This window comes from Bos grunniens, chromosome 6, assembly GCF_055505025.1.
Source record: "Bos grunniens cultivar Pamir isolate PY7600 chromosome 6, Bosgru_T2T1.0, whole genome shotgun sequence".
NCBI lineage: Eukaryota > Metazoa > Chordata > Mammalia > Artiodactyla > Bovidae > Bos > Bos grunniens.
In genome coordinates this window covers 2,127,213-2,151,655 of record NC_141170.1, presented here as the reverse complement: position 1 = coordinate 2,151,655, position 24,443 = coordinate 2,127,213, and the positions used below count along the sequence as shown (strand labels likewise).

At 49.8% G+C, this 24,443-nt stretch overlaps 1 protein-coding gene across 6 annotated transcripts in view; it reads right to left on the bottom strand.

Moving 5' to 3' along the window:
• HTT (huntingtin) overlaps positions 1-24,443 on the bottom strand; it is a 127,559-nt gene that overhangs the window by 66,361 nt on the left and 36,755 nt on the right. For 5 of the 6 annotated variants that reach the window (XR_015165073.1, XM_086404555.1, XM_086404556.1 and 2 more), the window contains exons 8-21: positions 23,622-23,800; positions 19,902-20,106; positions 18,709-18,756; positions 15,519-15,599; positions 13,431-13,792; positions 10,486-10,609; positions 9,669-9,787; positions 7,833-7,944; positions 7,445-7,582; positions 6,416-6,574; positions 6,221-6,318; positions 5,159-5,298; positions 4,169-4,232; positions 3,844-3,944 (exon numbers count right to left, since the gene is read on the bottom strand). Coding sequence is in view for 5 of the 6 variants with exons in the window: in XM_086404555.1 (XP_086260681.1) it covers positions 3,844-3,944; positions 4,169-4,232; positions 5,159-5,298; positions 6,221-6,318; positions 6,416-6,574; positions 7,445-7,582; positions 7,833-7,944; positions 9,669-9,787; positions 10,486-10,609; positions 13,431-13,792; positions 15,519-15,599; positions 18,709-18,756; positions 19,902-20,106; positions 23,622-23,800 (1,930 nt within the window). In the remaining variant the exon portion in view is untranslated. The remainder of the gene's footprint in view (positions 1-3,843; positions 3,945-4,168; positions 4,233-5,158; positions 5,299-6,220; positions 6,319-6,415; positions 6,575-7,444; positions 7,583-7,832; positions 7,945-9,668; positions 9,788-10,485; positions 10,610-13,430; positions 13,793-15,518; positions 15,600-18,708; positions 18,757-19,901; positions 20,107-23,621; positions 23,801-24,443) is intronic. The other variant, XM_086404557.1, reaches the window with a different exon arrangement.

Here is a 24,443-nt window from a genome sequence, read left to right as displayed (position 1 = left end):
ACAGTCCATGGGGTCGCAAAGAGTCAGGCACCACGGAGTGACCTGTACACTGAAAACCAAAGGGCTATCCACCAAAACACAATTGGTTTTCTTTGAGCAGTTTGACTACAAAGGTTTTTATACTTTTCCTCAGTTTTGTTTAGTAAACATGTTATTTTTAAAACAAGATAAAAGTTATGTTAAAAAGAAATACCAATAACGGCCTAAGCAACAGACAAATACTTAATGTTTTTTGAAGTGCTTGCTTTGGTGAAGACTCGGGCACAATCCCACTCTGGTGGTGGGAGGACAGGCTGACCCACTTCTGGACAGAAACTTCACTGCCTGCTCAGTCGCTTCAGTCGTGGCCGATTCTTTGTGGCCCTATGGGCCACAGCCCGCGAGGCTCCTCTGTCCACGTGATTCTCCAGTTAAGTACCAAAACCATAAAAACCCACTTGCCAGTACCTACCCCCGAGAAATGAAAACATACGTCCAAAGTCTTGGAGGAAAGAGTTTAAGCAGCATGATTTATAACAGTCAAAAAGTGAAAATAATCATATCACTTGGTGAATGTATACATAAAACAGCAGTATTATCTACATAACAGAACGCTGTTAAACAACGAAGAGAACAAACAATGGGCACCCAACCCACAGCATGGACGAGCCTCGAACACCAAGTGAAACACAGTCAGGAGCAGAGTCCCTCTACTGACGTGTGCACACATCTATACAAGTGTACAGAAAAGGCACACGCGCCTCTACTGACCGTGTGTGTGCATCTATACTAAGTGTGCAGAAAAGGCACACGCGCCGCTACTGACCGTGTGCACGCGTCTATACAGAGTGTGCAGAAAAGGCACATGCACTTCTACTGACCGTGTGTGCAAGTCTATACCAAGTGTGCAGAAAAGGCACACGCACCTCTACTGACATGTGGGCACGTCTATACAGAGTGTGCAGAAAAGGCACATGCACCACTACTGACCATGTGTGCGAGTCTATAACAAGTGTGCAGAAACGGCACACGCGCCTCTACTGACGTGTGTGTGTGTCTATACAGAGTGTGCAGAAAAGGCACATGCACTGCTACTGACCATGTGTGCGAGTCTATACCAAGTGTGCAGAAAAGGCACACGCGCCTCTACTGACATGTGTGCACGTCTATACAGAGTGTGCAGAAAAGGCACATGCGCCTCTTCTGACGTGTGCGCGTGTCTATACAGAATGTGAAGAAAAGGCACACGCGCCTCTACTGACGTGTGCGTGCGTCTATACAAGTGTGCAGAAAAGGCACACGCGCCTCTACTGACGTGTGCGTGCATCTATACAGAGTGTGCAGAAAAGGCACACGCGCCTCTACTGACGTGTGCTCGCGTCTATACCGAGTGTGCAGAAACGGCACACGCGCCTCTACTGACGTGTGTGTGTGTCTATACAGAGTGTGCAGAAAAGGCACATGCACCTCTACTGCCCATGTGTGCGAGTCTATACCAAGTGTGCAGAAAAGGCACACGCGCCTCTACTGACTTGTGCATGTGTCTATACAGAGTGTGCAGAAAAGGCACACACTTCTCTACTGACGTGGGCGCGCGTCTATACAGAGTGTGCAGAAAAGGCACACGTGCCTCTACTGACGTGTGCTCGCGTCTATACCGAGTGTGCAGAAACGGCACACAAGCCTCTACTGACGTGTGCTCGCGTCTATACCGAGTGTGCAGAAACGGCACACGCGCCTCTACTGACGTGTGCGCGTGTCTATACAGAGTGTGCAGAAAAGGCACATGCACCTCTACTGACCATGTGTGCGAGTCTATACCACGTGTGCAGAAAAGGCACACGCGCCTCTACTGACTTGTGTACGCGTCTATACAGAGTGTGTAGAAAAGGCACATGCGCCTCTACTGACGTGTGCTCGCGTCTATACCGAGTGTGCAGAAATGGCACACGCACCTCTACTGACGTGTGTGTGTGTCTATACAGAGTGTGCAGAAAAGGCACATGCACCTCTATTGACCATGTGTGCGAGTCTATACCAAGTGTGCAGAAAAGGCACACGCGCCTCTACTGACCATGTGTGCGAGTCTATACCAATTGTGCAGAAAAGGCACACGCGCCTCTACTGACATGTGCGTGCGTCTATACAAGTGTGCAGAAAAGGCACACGTGCCTCTACTGACCGTTTGCACGCGTCTATACCGAGTGTGCAGAAAAGGCACACGCACCTCTACTACGTGTGCGCACGTGTATACAGAGTGTGCAGAAAAGGCACACGTGCCTCTGACGTGTGTGTGCGTCTATACCGAGTGCAGAAAAGCCACACGCACCTCTACTGACATGTGCGCGCGTCTATACAGTGTGTAGAAAAGGCACACGCGCCTCTACTGACGTGTGCGCACGTCTATACAGAGTGTGCAGAAATGGCACACGCGCCTCTACTGACGTGTGTGTGTGTGTGTGTCTATACAGAGTGTGCAGAAAAGGCACATGCACCTCTACTGACCATGTGTGCGAGTCTATACCGAGTGTGCAGAAAAGGCACACACGCCTCTACTGACATGTGCGCGCGTCTATACAGAATGTGCAGAAAAGGTACACGCCCCTCTACTGACCGTTTGCGCGCGTCTATACCGAGTGTACAGAAAAGGCACATGCCCCTCTACTGACCGTTTGCGCGCGTCTATACCGAGTGTGCAGAAAAGGCACACGTGCCTCTACTGACCGTGTGCGTGTGACTATACCGAGTGTGCAGAAAAGGCACACGTGCCTCTACTGACCGTGTGCGTGTGACTATACCGAGTGTGCAGAAAAGGCACATGCGCCTCTAGGGACGGGAAGCAGAGCAGTGGTTGCCTGTGGCCGGGTAGGAGTTGGCAGTTACTGCAAATGGGCACAACAGATCCTTTTGAAATGATGGAAATATTGTAAAGTTGGATCGTGGTAAAGGTTGCACAATTCTAAGTTTACCAAAAATCATTAATTGTACACTTAAAATGGGTAAGTTATAAGAGATAAAAAATTTTACTTCAATAAACCTAAAAAAAAAAGGTTTGGCTTAGTAACTCAACTTCCATGAATTAATTCTTAGAAACAAAAGTTATATGTAAACATTTACGCGTTATACTAGTCACTAGCTAAACATTTATGTATAATACAAGTCACTGAACCGTTATTCATTATTTAAATCAATAAAAGCTTAGTATCCAACCGAATAATCTTTACAAAAAATTCTATCACAACTACACAGTGAAAAAGTGGCCACTAACTACAGATTTCTTGTGACAGGTGTTTCCAGCCTTTCTGTATCTGACACTGTGTGAAACGCCATTCGCCTCAGGACCGAAGCATGGACACACGGAACGGAGGGAGGTGCCCCAGACGAGGGCGGGGGTCAAAGAGGCCATTTCAGAGGAGTATTTCTAACAGGAAAATGCTAATTATTATTCTGTGGAAGTTAACATATAACAAAATTGCATGTACACTGTGTCCCAGTTTTGAAAAAGAAGCTTGTATAAAGGACATAAAGCAAAAAAATGTTAACAGTAGTTATCTCCAGTGGGAGAACTAGTGGTGATTTTTATTTTCTTCTTAGTGCTATTCTCCATATTTCAAAAATCTGGCCGTCAAAGCCCATTACTTTTACAATATGAAGCTAGTACTTTATTGCTGTCTTAATTTTCATTTCAGGCTCTTGAGACAGTGAAAAATATGTTTTTTGATAGCTTAAGAGTAACTGAAAGTGAGCTCAAAAGATTTAGGATTATGCCCTACGGTCTCCAGATTTTTGCCTCTCTTCCCACGTCATATCGTTTAGTACTTTATCCAAGAAGATGAAATGAGAGAGGAAATACTGGGCAAATACCTCATCAACGAAGCTGCAGCAACATGCCGCACCCTGGGGTCTTCATCTCCAAGCAGATGGATGACAACATTACTGAGTACCCGCTCTTGCAGTTTTAAAAGCTTTGGAAAGAAAGATGATAAAAACAGGTATGATCTCTGTATTTAAATGAATTTTAGATCAGGTATTTTGGAAAGCTGGTAAAGAAGAACTCAACGTCACTAGCCCTAAACTCACATATACGATCACAAGCTTCATGATACAACACATTCCTAGAAATCCCACACCAACAGGAAAGTGCACTGCTGGAAGTTAAATCACGGCCTCCCAGAAATGAAGGGCTTACCCCTGTATAGTGATGGGCCCCTCTGTGCAGGCTTTCTGCTTTGGCCTCCAGAAAGCTCACCAACCTAACACAAAAGAACATATTTCACGGTGAACAATTCAGCTACTGAACAAAGCCACGTGGACGGCCTGCACGGCACGCAGAGGAGGACGGCCAGGCCAGGGCCGCAGGTGGAAGCCGGGGAGGCTCTGAGGCAGCCCCACGCCACACGGCAGGAAGATGCCTGCTTCCAACAGGAGAACACACGCTCCTCCCGACTCCAGGCTCAGAAAGTGCTCCATACTTTTCTTCTAAGTGAATATACACACCTGGTATTGTGAAAGACCCCAGGTGCTCTACAGAACTAGCTCTAACACCTCAGGTGGCGGGAGGGCAGACCATGGGGAGGGGGCTGAGGCTCTGGCCCCCTCAGAGACCAGCGGGTCCCCCCCACCACTCGGGGTCCCGTCCGTGAGACGCAGCGGGAAGCAGCCCTGACTTCACAGACATGCTCTAAGGCTGAAGACAATGACCCACAGAGTGCACCTAGCCCACCCCGGCACACAACCAGCCTTCTACAGATAGGGGCTTAAAAAAACCCCACAAACTCAGACAAAAAGGAAAATTTCCCATCTAAAAGAAAGCATAGAAAGAAAACATGGGCAATCATGCTTTCTCAGAAAATTATCATAAACTGCAAGGCATCAGAAGTTATTCTTTAATTGTGACAATACCAATCTGCCATCTGACCAAGGCTCAGTACAGCACGGCGTGCACTCGTCTAAACAGGCCCAAGTGACACGAGCATCATCGTTCTAGAAGCCTGAGCTCTTTCACTCACCAAGTGCAGAACACTTGAGTGACTAAGACTACCAGAAAGCTCCACTCCTCTGCGTGGACGTACAAACTCAGAGGAGAGGGGCGGACAGAGGCACACAGTCACCACCTGCAGCTGGGCACCGGGCCGCCCAGCGCCGTTCAAGCCTGACCCAGCGGGCCCGCCTCACCCACCTGAAGTCGATCTCTGCCACGGTCTCCAGAAGCTCCGTCCGCACCAGCCAGTAGGAGCTGCTCCGCAGGGCCAGTAAGTCGGTGATGAGCTGCAGCCCCCAGGCACTGTAGCTGCTGCTGCAGAGGCTCATGACACAGAGCTGGAAGGCAGGCGGCAGGTGGCCCTCTGCAGAGCCCCACACGCACCCCGCCCCGTGCCTGCTGCAGCCCCCCGACAGCAACCTCACTCAGGAACACTGGCCACACGCACGCGCCTCAGTCCCCTCGAGGTGGAGCACAAGCGTGTCAGCACCACGGGACCCAGCTCTCTCCCCCTGCCCCGCCTCGGCCCAGGCCTCTCCCCGGCCACCAGGCACGCGCCTCCCCTGCTGGACCCCGGTCCGCCCCAGCCCAGCGCCACGACCTGGAGCCCGCGTCCTGCCCGACAGGACCCGGCCCCAGGCCGCCCCAGCGCACGCGGCCCGCTGAGTGCTGCTGACTGGCTCCCTTCTGCCCCAGCAGACACGGACTGACCGACACCTGGCAAACAGCTGGGACCAAGGAGCAAGTCTGGCCGGGCCGTGACACTTTAAAGGGGGACATGAATCTGACAATGGTAGGGTTTGGGGGTTGATTTTTACTGCTTAACGTGGACTGCTGTCGGACCAGTTGTGAGTTATGAACCAGCTGATAGAACATTTCAACATGCTGCCTCAGAAAGGCCTGGGGCCGCCCCACCGCCAACGCCACAGCGATTAAATAACCCCAGGGCCTCACTCTGTGCATTCGAGGGGCCTGAAAGAGCTGCTGCGTTTTAATTCAGCAAGTTTTACATGTAATATGAGCAAGGTAGAGATACCCTTTAGGAAAAGTGTATTTCAAACAAATATTCTGAGATTTAAACCGAAGTCTATTAAACCTTGAGTCTGCGGGCACTGTTTTCCTTCTAAGGCTGAGGTAGATACACAGATGTTTATTACTCTTGCAAATGGAAATATTTAATATTAAGCTTAACCTTTCATTGTTAACATTGGTAAAATTTCCACTAATCAAAGAAATGACATCACAAACACTCACGCTCACCCTCACAGCAGCACAAGCCAACTTGCAAGTAACTGATGATTCGTCCTTCAAAGTTTTCTGCAGCAGGGGAATGCAGTCCGCCAGAGAAAATGTATTTCCTGCCCGGAAGAGCAAGCACAGAAGCCTTCGTGTGAACCTGAACTCGAGAACACCATCCAGGGGCGACGGTGCTGGAAGCTGGAAGCGGGCGCTTACCTGTCCGGGCTCTGACGGCGCCCATCCAGCCCGCCACGTGGAAGCGGCACCGGCCGAGGACGGAGCAGATGAGGGTCCCGCAGAGGATGGCTGTGGCTCCCCGGACCTGCGGGTCCCCGTGGTCGACATAGTTCAAGACGTCGGACACGTACTGCTCCTCTGCGGAGAGAGATGGCCCGGCCACTGTACAGGTCCCTACCGTCAACTTTCTAACTCAGGGCAAAGGCCGAATTCTCCGGAAAGAAAAAGAAGGGCAAGGGAGCGATGCTAATCTAGAAAAGACTTGACTGTAACAACCATCAGTGGTAAAAAACATCCCGAATTTAAAGACCCTATATTCATCACATCCCTGACAGCGTGTCAACACGATAAGAGTTTCTGGGTTACAATTCCAGGTTGTCAGCCAGTAATCAAAATTCCAACATTTTGCTTCAGGAAAATGACTAGAGAGCCTCAAAGCTTTCCACACTTATTATCTAAAATAAATTCAAAAGCATGAGTTTGTCCATTCACCCAAGGAAAGAGAGGAGAGAGCGAGCAGGCGGGAGGGTAACTTTAGGAAGCAGTCTTCCACCAGTCACCCACCGGAGGAGACGCCCCAGGACTTGTGCCGTGGAAGACTGGCTGGTGCCGCCCAGCTCATCTCAGCCCCCGTCGGCTCTGAGCGTTGATGGCTCGCTCCCCACTGGCTCTGAGTGTGAATGTCTGGTCTGGCTGGTGTGACCCAAAGCAATTTTGATTACACACAATTTGTGCTTTTGCTAAAATCCAATACATATGTTAATCAGCTCTTACATTCCCAGACTTCTATTGCTTTCCTCTGTGTGTTTCAACTAAACACTGCATCTGTAGGGAGTCCAAGAAGCCAAAAACATGACAATTGATGTGTTTTATGCAGAGCTATAACACAGCTCAAACGCTGCAAACTTACTCAGAAAACTTAGTGTTCCAAAACTAAAATAGTCAGAGTTGGAAACAGTATTCAAAACAATGACTAAACATGAGAAATGAGAAAAAGTGTGAACGTACCAGGGTATTCCACGGTGTCAAGAGGTGCTCTGTAGAGTTTGCTGAAGAAAGACTCAGGATGAAGGGCCACGGCGGCTCCAATGCAGCTGAGGGCCAGCGCCTTCACGCTGACCCGCACGTCCCTGTCCGGAACCAAGGCTGGAACAAGTCCGAGCGGCCACCGTCAGCGTCACAGAAGCAAATCTTTAGCTTCCAAACAAACAGAGCCAGACCCACGAAACCAGCCTCCCCCAGCCTCACTGCCCCTTCCCTGTCAGTGGGTGAAAACCAAAGCTCGGATCCAGCTTCTACTCTGGCTGCTGCAAACAGGCTCAAAGCTGGTGACCAAGGTGACCTCTGAAACCTAAAGTTACTCCCTTTGGCTCTGCACCTGCTCTTTGATACTCACCATTCTTTTCCCCTGTGAGCAGAAATGAAGCGGACAAAAGGCGGACGCAATGGACAAGAGGGGCAGAATCCTCGTCAGTGGATTGGCCGATGTCGCCTTTGACCCGGCAAGGCTGTAAAGAGAAACCAACACTTATCGTCTTACAATCATGGAACCTACAGGCTGATTCCTTAGTTCACCCAACAAAGAATTCCAGAGCAGCAACTGTGCAGGAGCTTGGCATTCAGAGACGTGCTCGACCTCACAGGCCACGGTGGGGCAGGATTAGACCCCTGGGGGGAGTCCTGACAGGGTGCCCGAGGGCTGGGGCCGAATGAGCCCAGCTGGAAGGGAGCACGCCGCACAGGCAGAGGGAAGCGCCCAGGGACACCAAAGCTGTGAGGGGAGGGCCACTGTCCCATGAGCGGCCGAGGTCCAGACGGTGGAGCATCCACAGAGAGACCAAGTGTGAAGCACTACTTGTTGCCCTTGAGGAATTTAAAATTAACTGGGAGTACAGGACACTCACAGGGAAAAGGCAAGCAATACAGAGACAACCCTGAAACAGCTCAATGGACAGCTGGGCAACAACTGAAAAAATCACACAACCCGAGTTAAAAATGGGCAAAGGACCTCAAGAGACGGCTCCCCAAAGAAGATACGCGAATGGCTAATTAACTCACGAAAAGATACTTCACGTCTCTAATCATTAGGGGAGATGCAGGTCAGAAACCTCAGTGATACACCACTGCACACCCAGTGTGATGGCCACCCTCAAAAAAAAAAGAAACAAAAACAGAAAGAAGTGTTGGCGAAGACGCAGAGAAACGGAATGCTGGTGCGCCACGGGTGGGAAGGGAAGATGGTGCAGCAGGGACTTCCCTGGGGTTAGGACTCTGTGCTTCCAATGCAGAGGGCGCAGGTTCAATCCCTGGTCAAGGAACTAAGACCCCACATGCCACACGGTGCAGAAAATAAAAACAAAGCGGGGCAGCTGCTGTGGAAAGCAGCACAGGCTTCCTCAAAAAGTGAGAAACACAAGTATCACACAGTCCAGCAAGTCCTCTTCTGGTGTATTACCCACAAGAAATGAAATCAGGGTCTTGAAGAGGTATTTGTACACTCATTGATAACAGCATTATTTACAACAGACAAAAGCGGGGAGTCACCCAACTGTCCATCAACAGATGAAGAGAAAAGCAAAACATAGTAAACACAGGCAATGAAGCAAAATTCAGTCTCAGGGGGGAGAGGATTCTGACAGCTCCTGTGACGCAGATGACCCTGAGGACACAAAACGACAAATACTATGATTCCACTTATGAGAGGTCCCCAGAGTAGTCAGATCCAAAGAGACAGAAAGCAGGATGATGGGTGAGAGGGGCCAGAAGAAGGGGGAATGGGAGTCAGTGCTGAATGGAGACAGAGCTCAGTCTGGGATGGCTGCACAACACGCAGCATGTGATGCCACTCAACTGTGCCTGCAGAGGGGCTGTGACGGTGAGCTGCACAAGGACCTACCACGGGAGTGAACAAGTAACTCAGTGGAACAAAACCAAGAAACGTTGGCAGGCCACACACGACCATCAGATGGACGGTCCAAGAAATCACGTGCGGTCCACTCGGCACCAACAGGTGTGTCCGGGAAGGGCTCCCAAGAAGGCCGAACGTCGGGCAGTTCTCAAGGACGCATCCACACCTCGAGAGGCAGACAGCGGAGCGGACTCGAGGTCGATATGCGAAGGGGAAAGAGCTGAGCAAAGGTGCAGCCACGGGACAGCCAGGAGCGCGGCAGACAGAGCACGCTTAAACACTCAGCCCGCGGGACACGGCGCAGGCTCAGGCCCGGAGTCTCACCTTGTTCTCTGGATCCCCTGGCTCGGCAGCTTCCTCTCTTGAGACAAATTTATCCACACTGCTGTCAGAGGACTGCCTGCAGTGGCCCATGCTTTTCAACAAATGTGCTTGTTGAAGGGCTTCGAAATCAAAGAAAGAGACTAAGTCAACCGACAAGTTTCCAATTAAAACACAAATACACGTATCAACACAAAGTCAGTATGAAAGCACAGGACTTGTCATCAAGAACGTATGATAATCTCTCAGCTGATTTTCCTCATTTGCTATTTACAACTCAGGAAACAGATGCCAGAAGACTTCTTAGAAGCTAAGACATAAGAGGTCAGGGTTGAAAACAAGGCCGCTTAGTAGTACAGTAAGGCCCCTCCAAGCGAGCTTTCAGGTCACAAACTTTCCAAGATGTGAACATGTGTTCACATTCCAATCACGAAAGTCAGTTCAGGTGCGGGGTGCACCGCCACACGCGTGCACCCTTTACAAGTGTGCTCGACAGAGTACAGTACTGTACACAGTGGCTGCTGTGGTTCAGTCGCTCAGCTGTGTCTGATTCTCTGCAACCCCATGGACTGCAGCATGCCAGGCTTCCCTGTCCTTCACCATCTCCTGGAGCTTGCTCAAATTCATGTCCATTGAGTCTTAATTTCAAGTCCAGGGAAAAGTATGAAAAGTATTATAAACCTATTGCAGTACAGTTCTTACATGGCCCATCATGTTAGTTGGATACCTGGGCTCGCTTTGCTGGACTTAGGAGCAAAACCTCGGAATGGGGCTTAGCTGTGCGTCGGGGACTTACGTGCGCCTCCTAAAGTCAACGTACCGATGGAAGAGCTTCTGAAAGCCTCCGCGTCTGCGTCAGGAAGAACGGCGGTGGCGTCCTCGTCCTCGTCCTGCGTCTGCCCCACCTGCATCCCTGGACACTGGCTGTCGGTGCCATCTAAGACCTGGACGTGCAGGAGGGGCTGTGAGGTTCTGAAGCGCCACCGCCCAGGGGCAAGCCCTCCAAGGCGGAAAGGCAAAGGCAAAGCCCGTAAGCAGCACAGACCACGCCTCACACACCGACAGGAAGGGCGTCTCCTCAAAGGCACAGGACGCAGGCGTGAGCAGTGCCGAGAGCTTACTGACTGCACGTTACCATGTTATGGAAAGCTTCTGTGATTCTAAAAATGCCAAAGACATCCCAATCTGGACGTTTCTCTTTTTTGATTACAAAAGACAAAAATCCAAGCAAAAACCTCTGTGTTCACAAGCAAATTTTACAGCAAGTGAAAAATGAGGAAAAGTCTTTTAAACAAAAGTCTAACAACAGGTTACCCCCTGCACTGCTAGGACTGACCCAACTATGTGGGGTACAGTATTTCACATATCTAGCCACACACACGGGTGGTGATTTCAGACTGCCAAATCTCTCTCCACTTGAAATCCCCTGTAATTTACCTGAAAAACTGAGTGAGAGACCCTCTGTATGTTAGTAATTATTACTGAAATAAATTCTGTATCATTATAAAGTTAAAAAAACAAAACTGAGCTATTAATACATGAGCAAAAATAAGAGAGAAACAAACTTCCTCCACTCTCCAGATGACTTAAGAAAGCAAACACCCCACACAGGCTAAGATGAGAAGTTCTACCGTAATAAACAACGTTTTCTGAAAACCCCAGCGCACCCCCGGCTGGCGTGAAAGCACCCCCACGTATTATGTCCCTTATCCCCACAAGCCTCACAGCGCTAAGCACCATCTCCAGCTTCATTCTGTGGGTAAGGAAACAGGGGCAGCAAGGGCCACAGCTGTGGAGGCTGCCCAGGTCCTGAGCAGCTGAGCCAGAGCTCTCACGGGGCTGGGCTCCCCACAGGCCACGCCCCGAACCACCACACTGGACAGTCTCGTCAGGGAATCCCGGCCCCTACAGCTGGCTCCTTTTTCTCTGTGGCACTTACTGCCACCTGACCGTGTGTTTATTTACCTGCTGATGACTGGCTTATGATCTGCCCTACCCAGACACACACACTCTAGTACGGAGGAAGGGAAACCCGGCCCATCACCAGTTTTTGTAAATAAAGTTTTATTGGAACACAGCCACGCTCATTCCTTCACATACTGTCTGTGGCTGCTCTGGCGCTTCAACAGCAGAGATGAGTGTGCAACACCAGCCCGACGGCTCACAGAGCCAAGGAGGTTCTCTCTGGCCCTCGACGGAAAGAGTCTGAGGGCTCGCGCTCTGAAACGCGAGCTCCGTGAGAGCAGTTCTGTGCGCTGCACCCCCTGCTTCACCCCCTGTGTGTAGAGCAATCCCTGGAACATAACAAGTGCTCAGCTCGTGTGTTCAGCAAACAACTCGAACTGAATAAAAGACACAGGAGCACCTCATAAAGCAGAAAGGACTCTGCAGGGGTGAGACATGCCAAGGGGAGACGTTTAGCTCCCTGCAGGCCAGAGCCCGGCCCCACAGCACATGGCTGCTGCAGGAGCTCCAGACGGGACACTCGCACGTCTTCCTGTGGCCATTCTGTCCAATGGCTAGAGAACCCGTCCAGAAAGCATCACCTATAAGAAGGCAAGACGGGCTTCCCTGGTGGCTCAGGGGTAAAGACTCCACCTGCCACTGCCAGAGACATGGGTTCCATTCCCGATCGGGGAAGATCTTACATGCTGAGGAACGTGAATCCTGAGAGTCACAACTACCGAGCCTGAGCTCCGAAACAAGAGAGCAGTCTCTGCTCGCCACGACTAGAGAAAAGCCTGTGCAGCAACGAAGGCCCAGCACAGCCAATAAATAAATAAAAATTAAGAAGAAAAAAAAAGGCAAGATGTAAGTTGGTACAATAAACCGACGACAGAAACTTCCTCCGCTCACTTAACGCACTACTGGGCGCAGCACTTTCCTAGCCTCCCCTTCTCCCTGCCTACTGGTCAGTACTCATCACCCTTTCCTGACTTCAAATCATTTCCCACATCCCAGTTATGGGAATCATTTCCCACAATCCAGTTACCCTATCTTCTGCCAGGTCTTCTGGGTCTTCTAGCTAAAAACCCCAGTGGTGAGCCCACTCCTCCAACTGAGCCAGTGGAAACCCACTGGGCCATCAGAAACCACATTCACGTGGCAAGTGGACAGCTGCCAGTGCTTCGTCCTGTGTTTCTCAAAGCTTCTGCATTTACTCCAGTTTAAGAAAAAAATCTTAATAAACAGAACACATTCAGTAGTAGTGAAACAATTGCCAGTAGAAATTGTTTAAATAAAATTGGGCTGTAAAGCTCAGTTTATGCCTGTACCAAACTTCAGACCACTCCGGAGGGCTTCGTGTCCACTAACTCAGAGACGAGAGGTGCTTAGAGACACGTTCTATAAGATGGACTATGTAGTCAAGGTTCTTGAAGAGTCAGAAAGTGTTAAAACAACGCACAGTATTACTGTTATTAATCATATTGCATTAAGACTGCAGATCTGTTAATAACAGGTTCATTAAGGATCTTCACAATAATGACTTACCCTGTGCCCAAAAAGGTAAACATTTCAAACGCACTTAATCGCACTCATCAAGTGGCCTAACTTCTGACTCCATGTCCAGCACAAAGGGCACCTGGCCGCCCCCTTCAGGGAAGGCCTTCGATGGGCTGTGCTGCCGACTCAGGATCCGAGCTGGAGACCTCTACACGCTATTCACGGGCCAGATGGATGGAATAAACAGCCAGGAGGATCCTGGTCTGGGGCCCCAGGGAAGGCCCCTCTGCAGAAACTAGGTCTCCCCCTCTGACCACTTACAATTTCAGAACTGTCAGAAGGGGTCACGGCTGAATCGGGCCCCTCGGTGGTGGTCTGGGAGCTGTCGCTGATGGGCGAGGAGGCCTGGGTCCCGTCGTTCAGGTCCATGGCGGGGTCAGAAGGGACGGCGCTCATCTGGCTGGAGCTGTGGCTCAGGATGTCCTCCTCGTCCCCATCGGTGGCGGCGCTTGTCAAGTCACAGGCGGCCAGATCCACCGCGTCCGTCTGAAGCGTGTGCTGCGACCGGGGCTGCTCGGTGATGATGTCGTGACCCACAGAGTCGGCCGCTGAGCTGGCAGAGCCAGGCGTGGAGACCCCGGAAGAGGCAGCCAGCTCGCCTCCAACCTCACCCTTGACTGAGGCTGCAGACAGAGGAACATTCACTCTTCAAAGGTCAGCAAGAGCAGACAACAGGGAACCGAATATTTGCAGAATACCCCCAAATTCACTGTCAGCACCTGTTTTAACTGCAAAACTTCCTTAAATACAGTGAAAATATGAACTAGTCAATTTCAAAAGCAAGACAAACAGTGCATCCTTCAAACATTTTGACTGGATTACTTATCTTTTCCTCTATCACTATATTGATAAAATAAGGACCCCAAGTAGCTATTTTTAAATGCTATAAATATTCCCGAGTGGCATTTCACCACCAACTCTCAAGTTTGACAAGCAACGTTTGTCAAACCACCTCCAGCTCTCAAGCTGCTGCTTCGTCCTGAGTACAGAGCAGCATGGAGACTCTGGTGATTCCCTGGCAGCCAGGTTGGGGTACAGGCGGGGTGCTCACAAGAGCTTGGAGCTTGGAGTAAGCGGCGCTCCGGAAGGTGGGCTTTCCATCTTCCCAGATCCCGTTCAAGACTCCTTAGCCAGTCCCACTCCCCTGGAGCATTAAGTTCACATTTCCCTAGTCTTTAACTCCCATTTAAAAAACATCACCCTACATAAGAACCCACACCAAGCTGTGAGCTATGTCACTCCTGGAGGCCAGGGGGTCAGTGAGCACTTGGGCACATGGATAGCTGTAATTTTTGTTTAATGTTTTAAGTTTATTTTTGTAATTTAAAAAGTCTACCCATTCCAGTATTCTTGGGCTTCCCTGGTGGCTCAGATGGTAAAGAATCAGCCTACAATGTGGAAGACCTGGGTTTAATCCCTGGGTTGGAAAGATTTCCCGGGAGGAGGCCATGGCAACCCACTCCAGTATTCTTGTCTAGAGAACCCCCATGGACAGAGGAGCCTGGCCTGGCAGGCTCCTCTGTCCATGGGGTTCTATTTTGTAGAATAAACCAGTAAATAAATAATCACCACTGAAAAGTATTCAGACTTTCTTTCCCTGTATTTCAGCCTTATTTTCAGTTATCTAAAAATATTCATTTGGCTAGGGTTATACAGACCAAACCCCTCTCAAATGGTTTTCATCTTTTCCATCTGTTACTGCGGTCTGTCACACTGACTGATTTGTGGACAGGGAAAAACCCCTGCCCCCAGGATACCCCTACTTGACTGCTTCCATGTTCACCAGCAACACTGGCCTGTAGTTCTGTTGTTACTGTAGCTTTGTCTGGTTTCAGTTTCAGGGGGATGGTGGCTTCACAGAATGAGTTTGGAAGTGTTCCTTCCTCTGCAGTTTTTGGGAACACTTTGAGAAGGGCGGGTGTCGACCCTTGTCTGACGTTTGGGAGAACTCGCCTGTGAAGCCCCTGATCGTGGACTCTGGCTGAGAGCGTCACTGCCACCTGCCACCTGCCGGCACTGGCTCAGATCCTCGGACCATCCTTAATCCCGTTTTCTTCCTCACACCCATGCAGTTCATGAGACACGTTACCCACCATGCCCTTCTCAACAAGACTTACACCCAGGGAGCATAAACCTAATTTTAAAACAGCTTGAAAACAGCATGTATTTGATACAGGAAAATATCCTATATAGGAAAACAGCAAATATTTGATCAAAGAAAACACACAGGTCGTGCTTCAAAGTGAACACTATGAAAGGCGCCTCAAGCGGGCTTCACGGCCGCCTCCAAGGAGCACGGCCCACTGCGGGGCAGAGCTCAGCGGAGAGGAGCAAGGGGCACACCGCTACCTGAGAAGGCGGGGCTGCTGCCCTCCGACCTGGGCTCCGAGTCGTCTTCCAAGGGCGCTGCTTCTCCGAAGAGCACTTTCCCTAGGGAAGGACACAGCAAGTCAGCGCTTGCTGAAGGAAGCACTCTGAAGAGCAGACAGCAGTGCACTCCAAGAGGAAACGCGCCGGCACACTTAACCCTGCCATCAGCCTCTCATCACATCCACGCTTCCTGACCTAATACGAAGTGCACACACATCCTGTTTAGAGTATTATTAAAATCAATGAACCTGTATGAAAAACAGTTAAAAGCAATGATTCTTAATCTGTACCACAAAGTATTTTAATTATTAATATTAACTGACTTAAGACTACTGTCAGTGTTAAATAATTTATGTTACTATTTAACCTTTGGAGAAGGCAATGGCACCCCACTCCAGTACTCTTGCCTGGAAAATCCCATGGACGGAAGAGCCTGGTAGGCTGCAGTCCATGGGGTCGAGAAGAGTCGGATATGACTGAGCGACTTCACTTTCATTTTTCACTTTCATGCATTGGAGAAGGAAATGGCAACCCACTCCAGTGTTCTTGCCTGGAGAATCCCAGGGACAGGGGAGCCTGGTGGGCTGCCGTCTGTGGGGTCTCACAGAGTCGGACACGACTGAAGCGACTTAGCAGCAGCAGCAGCAACACCATTTAACCTTAAAAATGTCAAGTTATAGCCAGAACCCATTCTACTAGCCGCCAGGATATTCACGTCATATCTCCAACAAAAAGTCACTTTTATTATCTTTTAACCTGAAGGATTTCTATTGCTGATAACCAGTACTCAAGTACTATATGATCTGGGAGGATGGAATAGTATTTCATCTTTAGCTAAATTCTAAAAATACATTTTACAGTCAATGGTTTCCAAATTATAATACGGAAAAAAGAAAACAACAGTCTTAACATGATTTAAGTGGGATCATTAAATCCTTATGGTTACTTTACATATAAATGTCATTAAATGACACTATCAAAATAATTACTGGCAAGTTCCAATTTCTAACTTCACTCCTCTTCAAAGATTAAGTCACAGGTGTGATACTTCCATAAATCTACACTGATCTGACTTTAAAGCCCTCCTCCCATCCAGGAAAAAGCAAAGGAAACTCAAGATCTAGATGAAACTAACACAGCAACCTGGCTTACCTATAAATAACATAGCCCTTTATTACAGAACAAGTGATTTACCTTGAGAAAGCAGATAACACTGCAACCTGTGAATTCAGAGTTAACGAAAGCAGCCTCCGTCCTTGCAAACAGCAGTCTGCAAATCTGTTCCAAGGAGTTCTCCCCACAAGGGGGCAAGGCCAGGCCACGCCCCCCACCCTCACCCTGATCTGACACCCAACAGCTCTGTCTCTCTCTCTCATATATTGGTGTATTTCACCTGAAAAGAAAGATCCTGCAGCTACGACAGCAAAGTATGACAACTGCAGCTCTACAGGACAACAGCAAAACACTCAAAAATAAAAAAGAGCCTGAGCACAAATTCCACATTCCAGCCCTCAGAAAACATTGCAACCTGAATCTGTCATCGCCTTGTCATCAGAAAGAGAACAAGAAACAAGGCAAGTGCTAGGGAAATCTGGTCACACGCATTAAGTCTCCTCCTAGTCCAAGGAGAGAAACATGAGCTTTTGACAGAAGCCTTTCAGGTTTCAAGAAATCTCAGGGTTTTCCCCAAAATCTCAAACTTGAAAGGATCCCACATCATGATGATCCGTGCACGCATGTGTGCAAAACCGCTTCAATCGTGTCTGACTCCATGCAACTCCATGGACCACAGCACACCAGGCTCCTCTGTCCATGGGGATTCTCCAGGCAAGAATACTGGAGTGGAGTGCCATTTCCTTCTCCATATGATGACCCAAATATTGTTAATTCCAAGTATTCTAGGAAACGTTTACCTAATCCAGCCAGGATTAGAATATTATTCCTATTAAGATCCCACTCAACACTACAAATAATATTAGGCATCAGGCTGCCTCAATTAAACACTCAAGACACGAAACAGACTAGCATGTTACATGTAAAAAATTAGCTTTTTATGTCAATTTTAAAAAAAGGAGTCTTTTAGAATTTCAAAATAGAAAACAGCAATAGTTTTCTATGGAAATCTAGAGCAGAGGAAGAAAATGATTGGTGCTGTAAGAAATGATGTGTACCAAAACTTTCAGACCATATCAGAAGAACTTTGATTAAATAAAAATAATTATATCAGAAAACTTGGGTAAGTACAAAGGTAAATATGGCTGAAAAATGACAACCAGGCCCAAATAATTAACCAAACATTATCCCTGACTAATACCAAACAAGTTTCTTTGGGATGATGAGCTGCCTTTGCAAACAGAACACCCCCAGGAGCAGGAGTTGGCAACCAAATAAAGCTGTGCTGGAAGGCAGCTGTGCCCGTCAGCTTCGCATCATCTGTGCCTACCTTCCTGCCACAAGACACAGCTGCTGCTGCTGCTGCTGCTGAGTCGCTTCAGCCGTGTCCGACTCTGTGCGACCCCACAGACGGCAGCCCACCAGGCCCTGCTGTCCCTGGGATTCTCCAGGCAAGAACACTGGAGTGGGTTGCCATTTCCTCCTCCAAAGCATGAAAGTGAAAAGTGAAAGTGAAGTCACTCAGTCGTGTCCAACTCTTAGCGACCCCATGGACTGCAGCCCACCAGGCTCCTCCATCCATGGGGTTTTCCAGGCAAGAGTACTGGAGTGGGGTGCCATTGCCTTCTCCGCAGGACAGAGCTGAAGCCCTGCAAAAAGAGGACTCTAAGGGCTACACCTGGCCCTTCATAGAAAACGTTTGCTGACACCTCACCTGAAGCGTGAGAAATTTATGACAGGGAATTTCCCTGGAGGTCCCGTGCTGAGCACTCAGTACTCTCACTGCCGGGCTTGGGATCAACCCCTGGTCCCAGAAGTCACACGGTGTGCCCTCCACCCCCCCAAAAAAGAGAGAGAAATTTATGATAAACCAATTCTGATCCACAAGTAACTTTCTGAAGCCACCCAACAGGACTATTCGGGCCTGGTTATCAGATTTCAGCTGCATTTATACACACAATCACCATGCTGAGAAGAGGCACAGGCATAGCCAACTGCATCAGAGAAATACTGAAAAAGCAGGAAGATTCAAAACAATCATTTCTGAAATAATCACCTTTTTGTTTTCTTGAAAGGACAGGGCTGCATGAAGAACCCCCTCCAGCTGTAAGTCACAGAAAATGACAGGTGAGAATACAGTACAAGCGGCTGAGATCCAGAAACAATCAGAAAATCTTCAAGCTGGATTCAACTTTAGAAAATACATGAACGTTATTTCTACAGGTGGTGCTTAACCACCATCCTGTAACATAAAAACTGCATAACTTTAATTTCAATAACTTGAAAATTACATTAGCACTCAAAAATACAATTCTAAAGATGTGACCTAAAACGTCAAAAGAGCTCAAAGTGCATTTAGAAAGCCAAACTAAAAACATTAGAAAACCCAGATTACTTGGTCAACCAATAATCAAATAGACATTTCCATTAGACACAGTCATTAGAAATTAGATCACTGGACAGCAATCATTTTTGTCCGGCATGCATCCATAGGGAAAGGACAGCTCAGGACAAAGCCCAGTGGACAGGCACAGCGACAGATTCTCCGTGGGGCTCAGGCAGACGCTGTGACCACACGAGGCCACGGGCAGACATCGCAGCCCTCCCTGGTCAGTACTGACGGTGAAGGCCACCTCGCCCGCGCTGCACTGAGCAGACCCCACGCGCCAGGCCTGGTGCAGCCAGTCCGCAGAGGCCCAGAAGCCTCCACTGCTCCAGACCCGGTCCACAGGCTGCCACTCAGGGACCCCTGACTTCTAGCTCCCCGGGGACCAGTCCAAGTCAAGCAGGGGGATCTGCAGCAGCAGCATATGGTGGGGTCAGGGCCACGTAGTGCCCAAAAGCACAGGGAAAAAGAGCAAAGCAGGGAGAAGGGGCCGGAGGAGGAGGAGGGACAGAGGGCTGCCTAGAACCAGGCGGGACCACAGAGCAGAGCCCAGAGGGCAGCAAAGGCCTCGAGGGCCTCAGGAAGACCCCAGGATCTGTCACGGGCAAACAGCGCCAGTGCCGTCACTCTCCGACAGGTGAACTGCCACGTGGAGGCAGCCGAGTCCAGGTCAGGAGGCCAGGCATCCGTGCTGGCCTCACCTCACCCGCCTGCACCCCCCAGTCCCTGTGTGCAGGAGGAAGGACGACACCTGTGTCGTAGGCAACTCAGCCGCCCGTGGCTCACCAACACCGGCGCGAGTTTCAGGAGGGGTGCAGAGTCACGGCAGAGTGGACTCCAGAGTGGCCGTCCAAACGCCCTACCTATCAGCTCCACGATGCTCCCGCTCCGACTGCGGCCCCCGGGCTCATCCTTGGAGGCCGAGAGCTGCCGGACGCCGCCCGCCGTGGTCAGCGCGCGCAGGAGCTCGGGCGGCGGGGTTCGGAGGAGCTGCTGCAGCAGCTCCAGGGCCCCAGTCACGACGTTGTGGTCCTGGTGCTGGGTGTAGTGCAAGGTCAACTCGTACACCTAGAAACAGGAGCACCGCGTTACTGCCAGCCATGGCCCTGACAATGTCCCAGCCTCCAGGCTTTTTGCTTTTGTCTTCTGTTGTGAAAATGTGTGCCTTCTCCCCCTCAACACTTCTCTATCTCTTCTACCAGTGTAATGATTCACTTCCATGGTTTTCTAAAGTCCCGGGACTTTTTTCACGGTTATATTAATTCCTTAGAAATAAGCAGAGCACTTCCACAAGAGGAGAAGCATGGTAATGGAGAGCTCCATCTCCCTACACTGGGACCAGGAAAGGAGAATCAAGTCCTAAACACACCGTGCACACAGCTCCTCAGACACACAAACCAAGCAAACAGCACTGGCCACAGTGCACTGAGAAAGGGTTTCCAAAGCTTTTAAAGGCATCACACCACACGTGACACTGTGCCACAGTACATGAGCGTAATGGGCTTATCCCTTTCTTCTTCATTAGAGGTGCCAGATAATACACAGAGTGCCCAGTTAAATGCAAATTTCAGATAAATAATTTCAAAGTGTAACACTGAGCTGTGCGATTTCCAGCCTACTTACACAACAAGGTTACTGGTGATTTACTTGAAATTTAAGTAACTGGTGCCCTCTATTTTTATTTGCTAAGTTGGGCAGCCCTACCTGTGATATCATAGAATACGTATTTTTTTATAACGACAGTATAGCAGTGTATAAGGTAAGTCTTTGACTCATTTGATGTCTCTGCTTCTTCTGATGGGCACCTCCCAGCTCTAGGTCACAGGTCTGTGACCCCCAGTCTGCGGGCAAACCTGGCCACCAGCTATTCTGCACACAGTTTTCCTGGAACACAGCCGAGCATATACTGTCTGTGGTTGCTCTCCTGCTACGAGCTGGGAGTTGGCCCGTGACCCCTAATCAGCTCACAAGCTTAAGCTGTGATTACTGACCTGTCTGCTCTGAGCAAAGACTCTCCTGACTTCTTAGTCCATGGATGGAGGAAACGCATACCCTATGCTCCCTGACCTCATCTGCCTCCTCCCAAATTTTGAAGCATAGTCAGTGCTCTCGTGTTATTAAGGGCTGCATTTATACACTAAGATATAACTTCTTAAATCACGTGTGCTTTGCCTAGACGTTGAGTCTAAATACTGAATTAAAAAACCAGTATGTACCTCAAAATGCGCACATTAACCTCATTCATGAAGAATTGATGCTTGTGAACTGTGGTGTTGGAGAAGACTCTTGAGAGTCCCTCAGACACTGGAGAGATCAAACCAGTCCATCCTCAAGGAAATCAGCCTGAATATTCATTGGAAGGACTGATTCTGAAGCTGAAGCTCTAATACTTTGGCCACCTGATGCAAAGAGCTGACTCATTAGAAAAGACCCTGATGCTGAGAAAGACTGAAGGCAGGAGGAGAAGGGGATGACAGAGGACGAGAGGGTTGGATGGTATCACCGATTCAATGGACATGAGTGAGCAAACTCCAGGAGACGGTGAAGGACAGGGAAGCCTGGCGTGCTGGAGTCCATGGGGTCGCAAAGAGTCAGACACGACTGAGCGACTGAGCACCATTCACTGCAAAGCCTATTAACGTGACCGGACCCGAGAAGAGAGAACTGTTTCACTACCACTAGTCCTGTGTCACTTGAAACAGAATGTCCCAAGGATAACAATTCAGTGAATTCTCTATTATTATAGTCTCACACTTGCTTAAAATCAGTCAACAATTTGCTCCAAAACTGCTAACAGTTTTCTCTGCTGTACCTTCCTGGTTTTCCTCCTCACACACACACACACACACACATACACACATGCACCTTCCCTTGTTCCAGCTCTTAGTCATGACAATGGCCGCAGGGAGCTCCTGGGACCTCCCGTCTCTATGAAGAATCTGAACAGCCCACTGCACACGGTCATCTCAGAACTGCTTCCACCACATTCATGGTTAGCTGTGTTTCCCAGGTTTCAGGGCTTTGGGATTTTTGCATCTGTTTCTCATTTTGCTAGAATGCATCTTCAAATAATTTTTTTTTTTAAAGCATACACAAAAAGAAAAAAAGTGTACATTAAAAGCAAAATGAATTCTTGCATATCTAGAAATATCTGTGTTTTGCCCAGACTTGCTTACCAATTTAGCCAGGCCCAGGATTACTTCAAATTCTATTTAAATATACATAGCCAAACTACATTAGTTGAGTTGAAGTTCTTAATCAAATTAATTTAATTCAAAATGGCCATAAGTCAAAAGAATACAGATTAGATATGTTTGAGAGAGAATCTCACCTAGCTTGCTAACGTGACAAGGTGCCATAGCGTTTAATCACGTTGAAGAAATGTAACTATTAAGGAAGTCGGAAATCAATGAAACAGCGCCTCCCCAGCCCTTCCCTTAGCCTCCCAGGACTGCTGTTCTCCTAGTTCAGCACAGCTTTCCGCACACCTCTCATGGCATCTTCCCCCAGCACCCCAGCTGACCTGGGAGAGCCTGGACGCCTCTGCTCGCCAGCTCGCCCTTGCCCACACACTCAGTCTCTCACTCCGTGGCCCTGGCGAAGGCCACAGTCCGCAAAGCTCTCTCCTCCCAACTTTCTGTCTCTGGTCAAAGCCTACTCTCCCCAAAGCATCATCAGCTATTAACGGCCTGTCCACGGCCCCCGCACCACACACGCTACAGAACACCAGCCCTCCCACCGTGCTATTTAGTGAAAGCCTGCCTGCCTCCCCCACGAGGCCAATGGTCTCCAAACGTTTGACTAAGAAGCCTCTTTAAAAAAAAAAATCAGAAAAAAATTCTGAGTATGCAGCCCCAATAATATTTGTTTTAAAATACTGTCCAGGTAGTACTGAACTCAGATATTACGCATGTTATAAAACATGCACTGACTCTGACAAGCGTCTCACTCCAGTTACTGGTTTACAGGAAACACAGACAGCAAAGAGAACTGTTAACTCACACAGTGGAGAGTCAAGGAATAAAAACAAGATTGCCAGGAGTTCCACAGGACTGATGATCCGATTCTTCAAAAACTGAACTCTAAGAGAAATTAGACACAGAAGGGGACCAAGAGATCAAAGAGACGGACATCCTTCACAGCCAGTCTCATCTGGATGCTGGTTCCAAAGAGCAGGAGAACAAAGCGACAGGGATGCGTAGGGATCTGATGCTAAGCAAATGTTCTTCAGGTGTGACAAAGGCATTGCCCTTAAAATTAGAAACACAGAGTCCTCACCTACAGGGCCCCACGTGAGACACCTGCGGATGAAGTGACACCGAGGCTGGGATTCATCCCCAAGGGGCTTATGGAATCATCTTGGAAAGCTTGTGAGAACACCTTTGTTTTACTCCGCTGTCCCACCATACAAAGGTCGAGGACCTGGGGTCATGACCCAGGGTCTGAGCCAGCAGCTCCAGCTCCAGAGTGCACAGTCCTAACTCTCTGTTCTCGGTTCCGCTGCTTCTCTTCCAAAGGAGCCGAGTTTCTGAACGCTGGTCCTGTCTGCACAGGCATCGGAGTGAAGCTCAGGGGCTGCCTACCTGGACGAGCTGCTCCGTCGAGGGAGAGACTTCCATCTCTTTCCGCGTCACCCCAAAGCTGCCTTTCAGGCTTGTGTCCTTGACCTGCTGCTGCAGCAGGGGCACCAAGTACCTCAGCGCGAGCAGGACGCCGAGAATCAGGAGGGTGGGGTGCTCCCCCTCCACGGGGACCAGCAAACCTACAAAGGCAGCAGCGAGACGGTCACAGCGGACCCGCTGCTGGGAGCCCATGGCGCCCTCTGCCAACAGGAAGAGACCCAAGAGGCACCCTGAGGCTGGGGGGACACAGATGGCATGAGCATCACTACAGAAAAGCACACGGCCTCGAGCAGAGACCCAGGGGCGCCGCTGGGGGAGACACTTGGCCCCTCGGCTCAGCAAGGCCCCGCACAGCGAGGGGAAACCAGGCAGCTCTCTTGCATCCGCTGCCCAGGTGCTGCCCACGCCACCTGCCGGGACCGATTCCCACCACCGCCCCCAGGCGGGAGGCCTGGTCAGCAGGCCTACAGCCGTCCAGACGGCCTGCGGCTCGGGCTCCCTGCATCCAGGGCCTGCACAGAGGCCGTGAGGCGTGCGGCCTGGAAGGCCAGTCCCAGGAAGGCTCCCACCCCACCCCGCTGGCTCTCGTTGGGCCGGCGCATCCACGCTGCTGCCCCAGGGAGGAGGGCGGGGAGAGGCTTCCCCAGGCCTCACGCCACCCCCGCGGGCGCGCCTGTACACTTCCCCATCAGCCAGGCTGAAGGACCCCGTCAGGAAGCTGAGGAGGGGCTGCCTGACCGTAAAAGAATTTCAAAGGCCTATCTCGGGAAGCTGCCAGGGGCC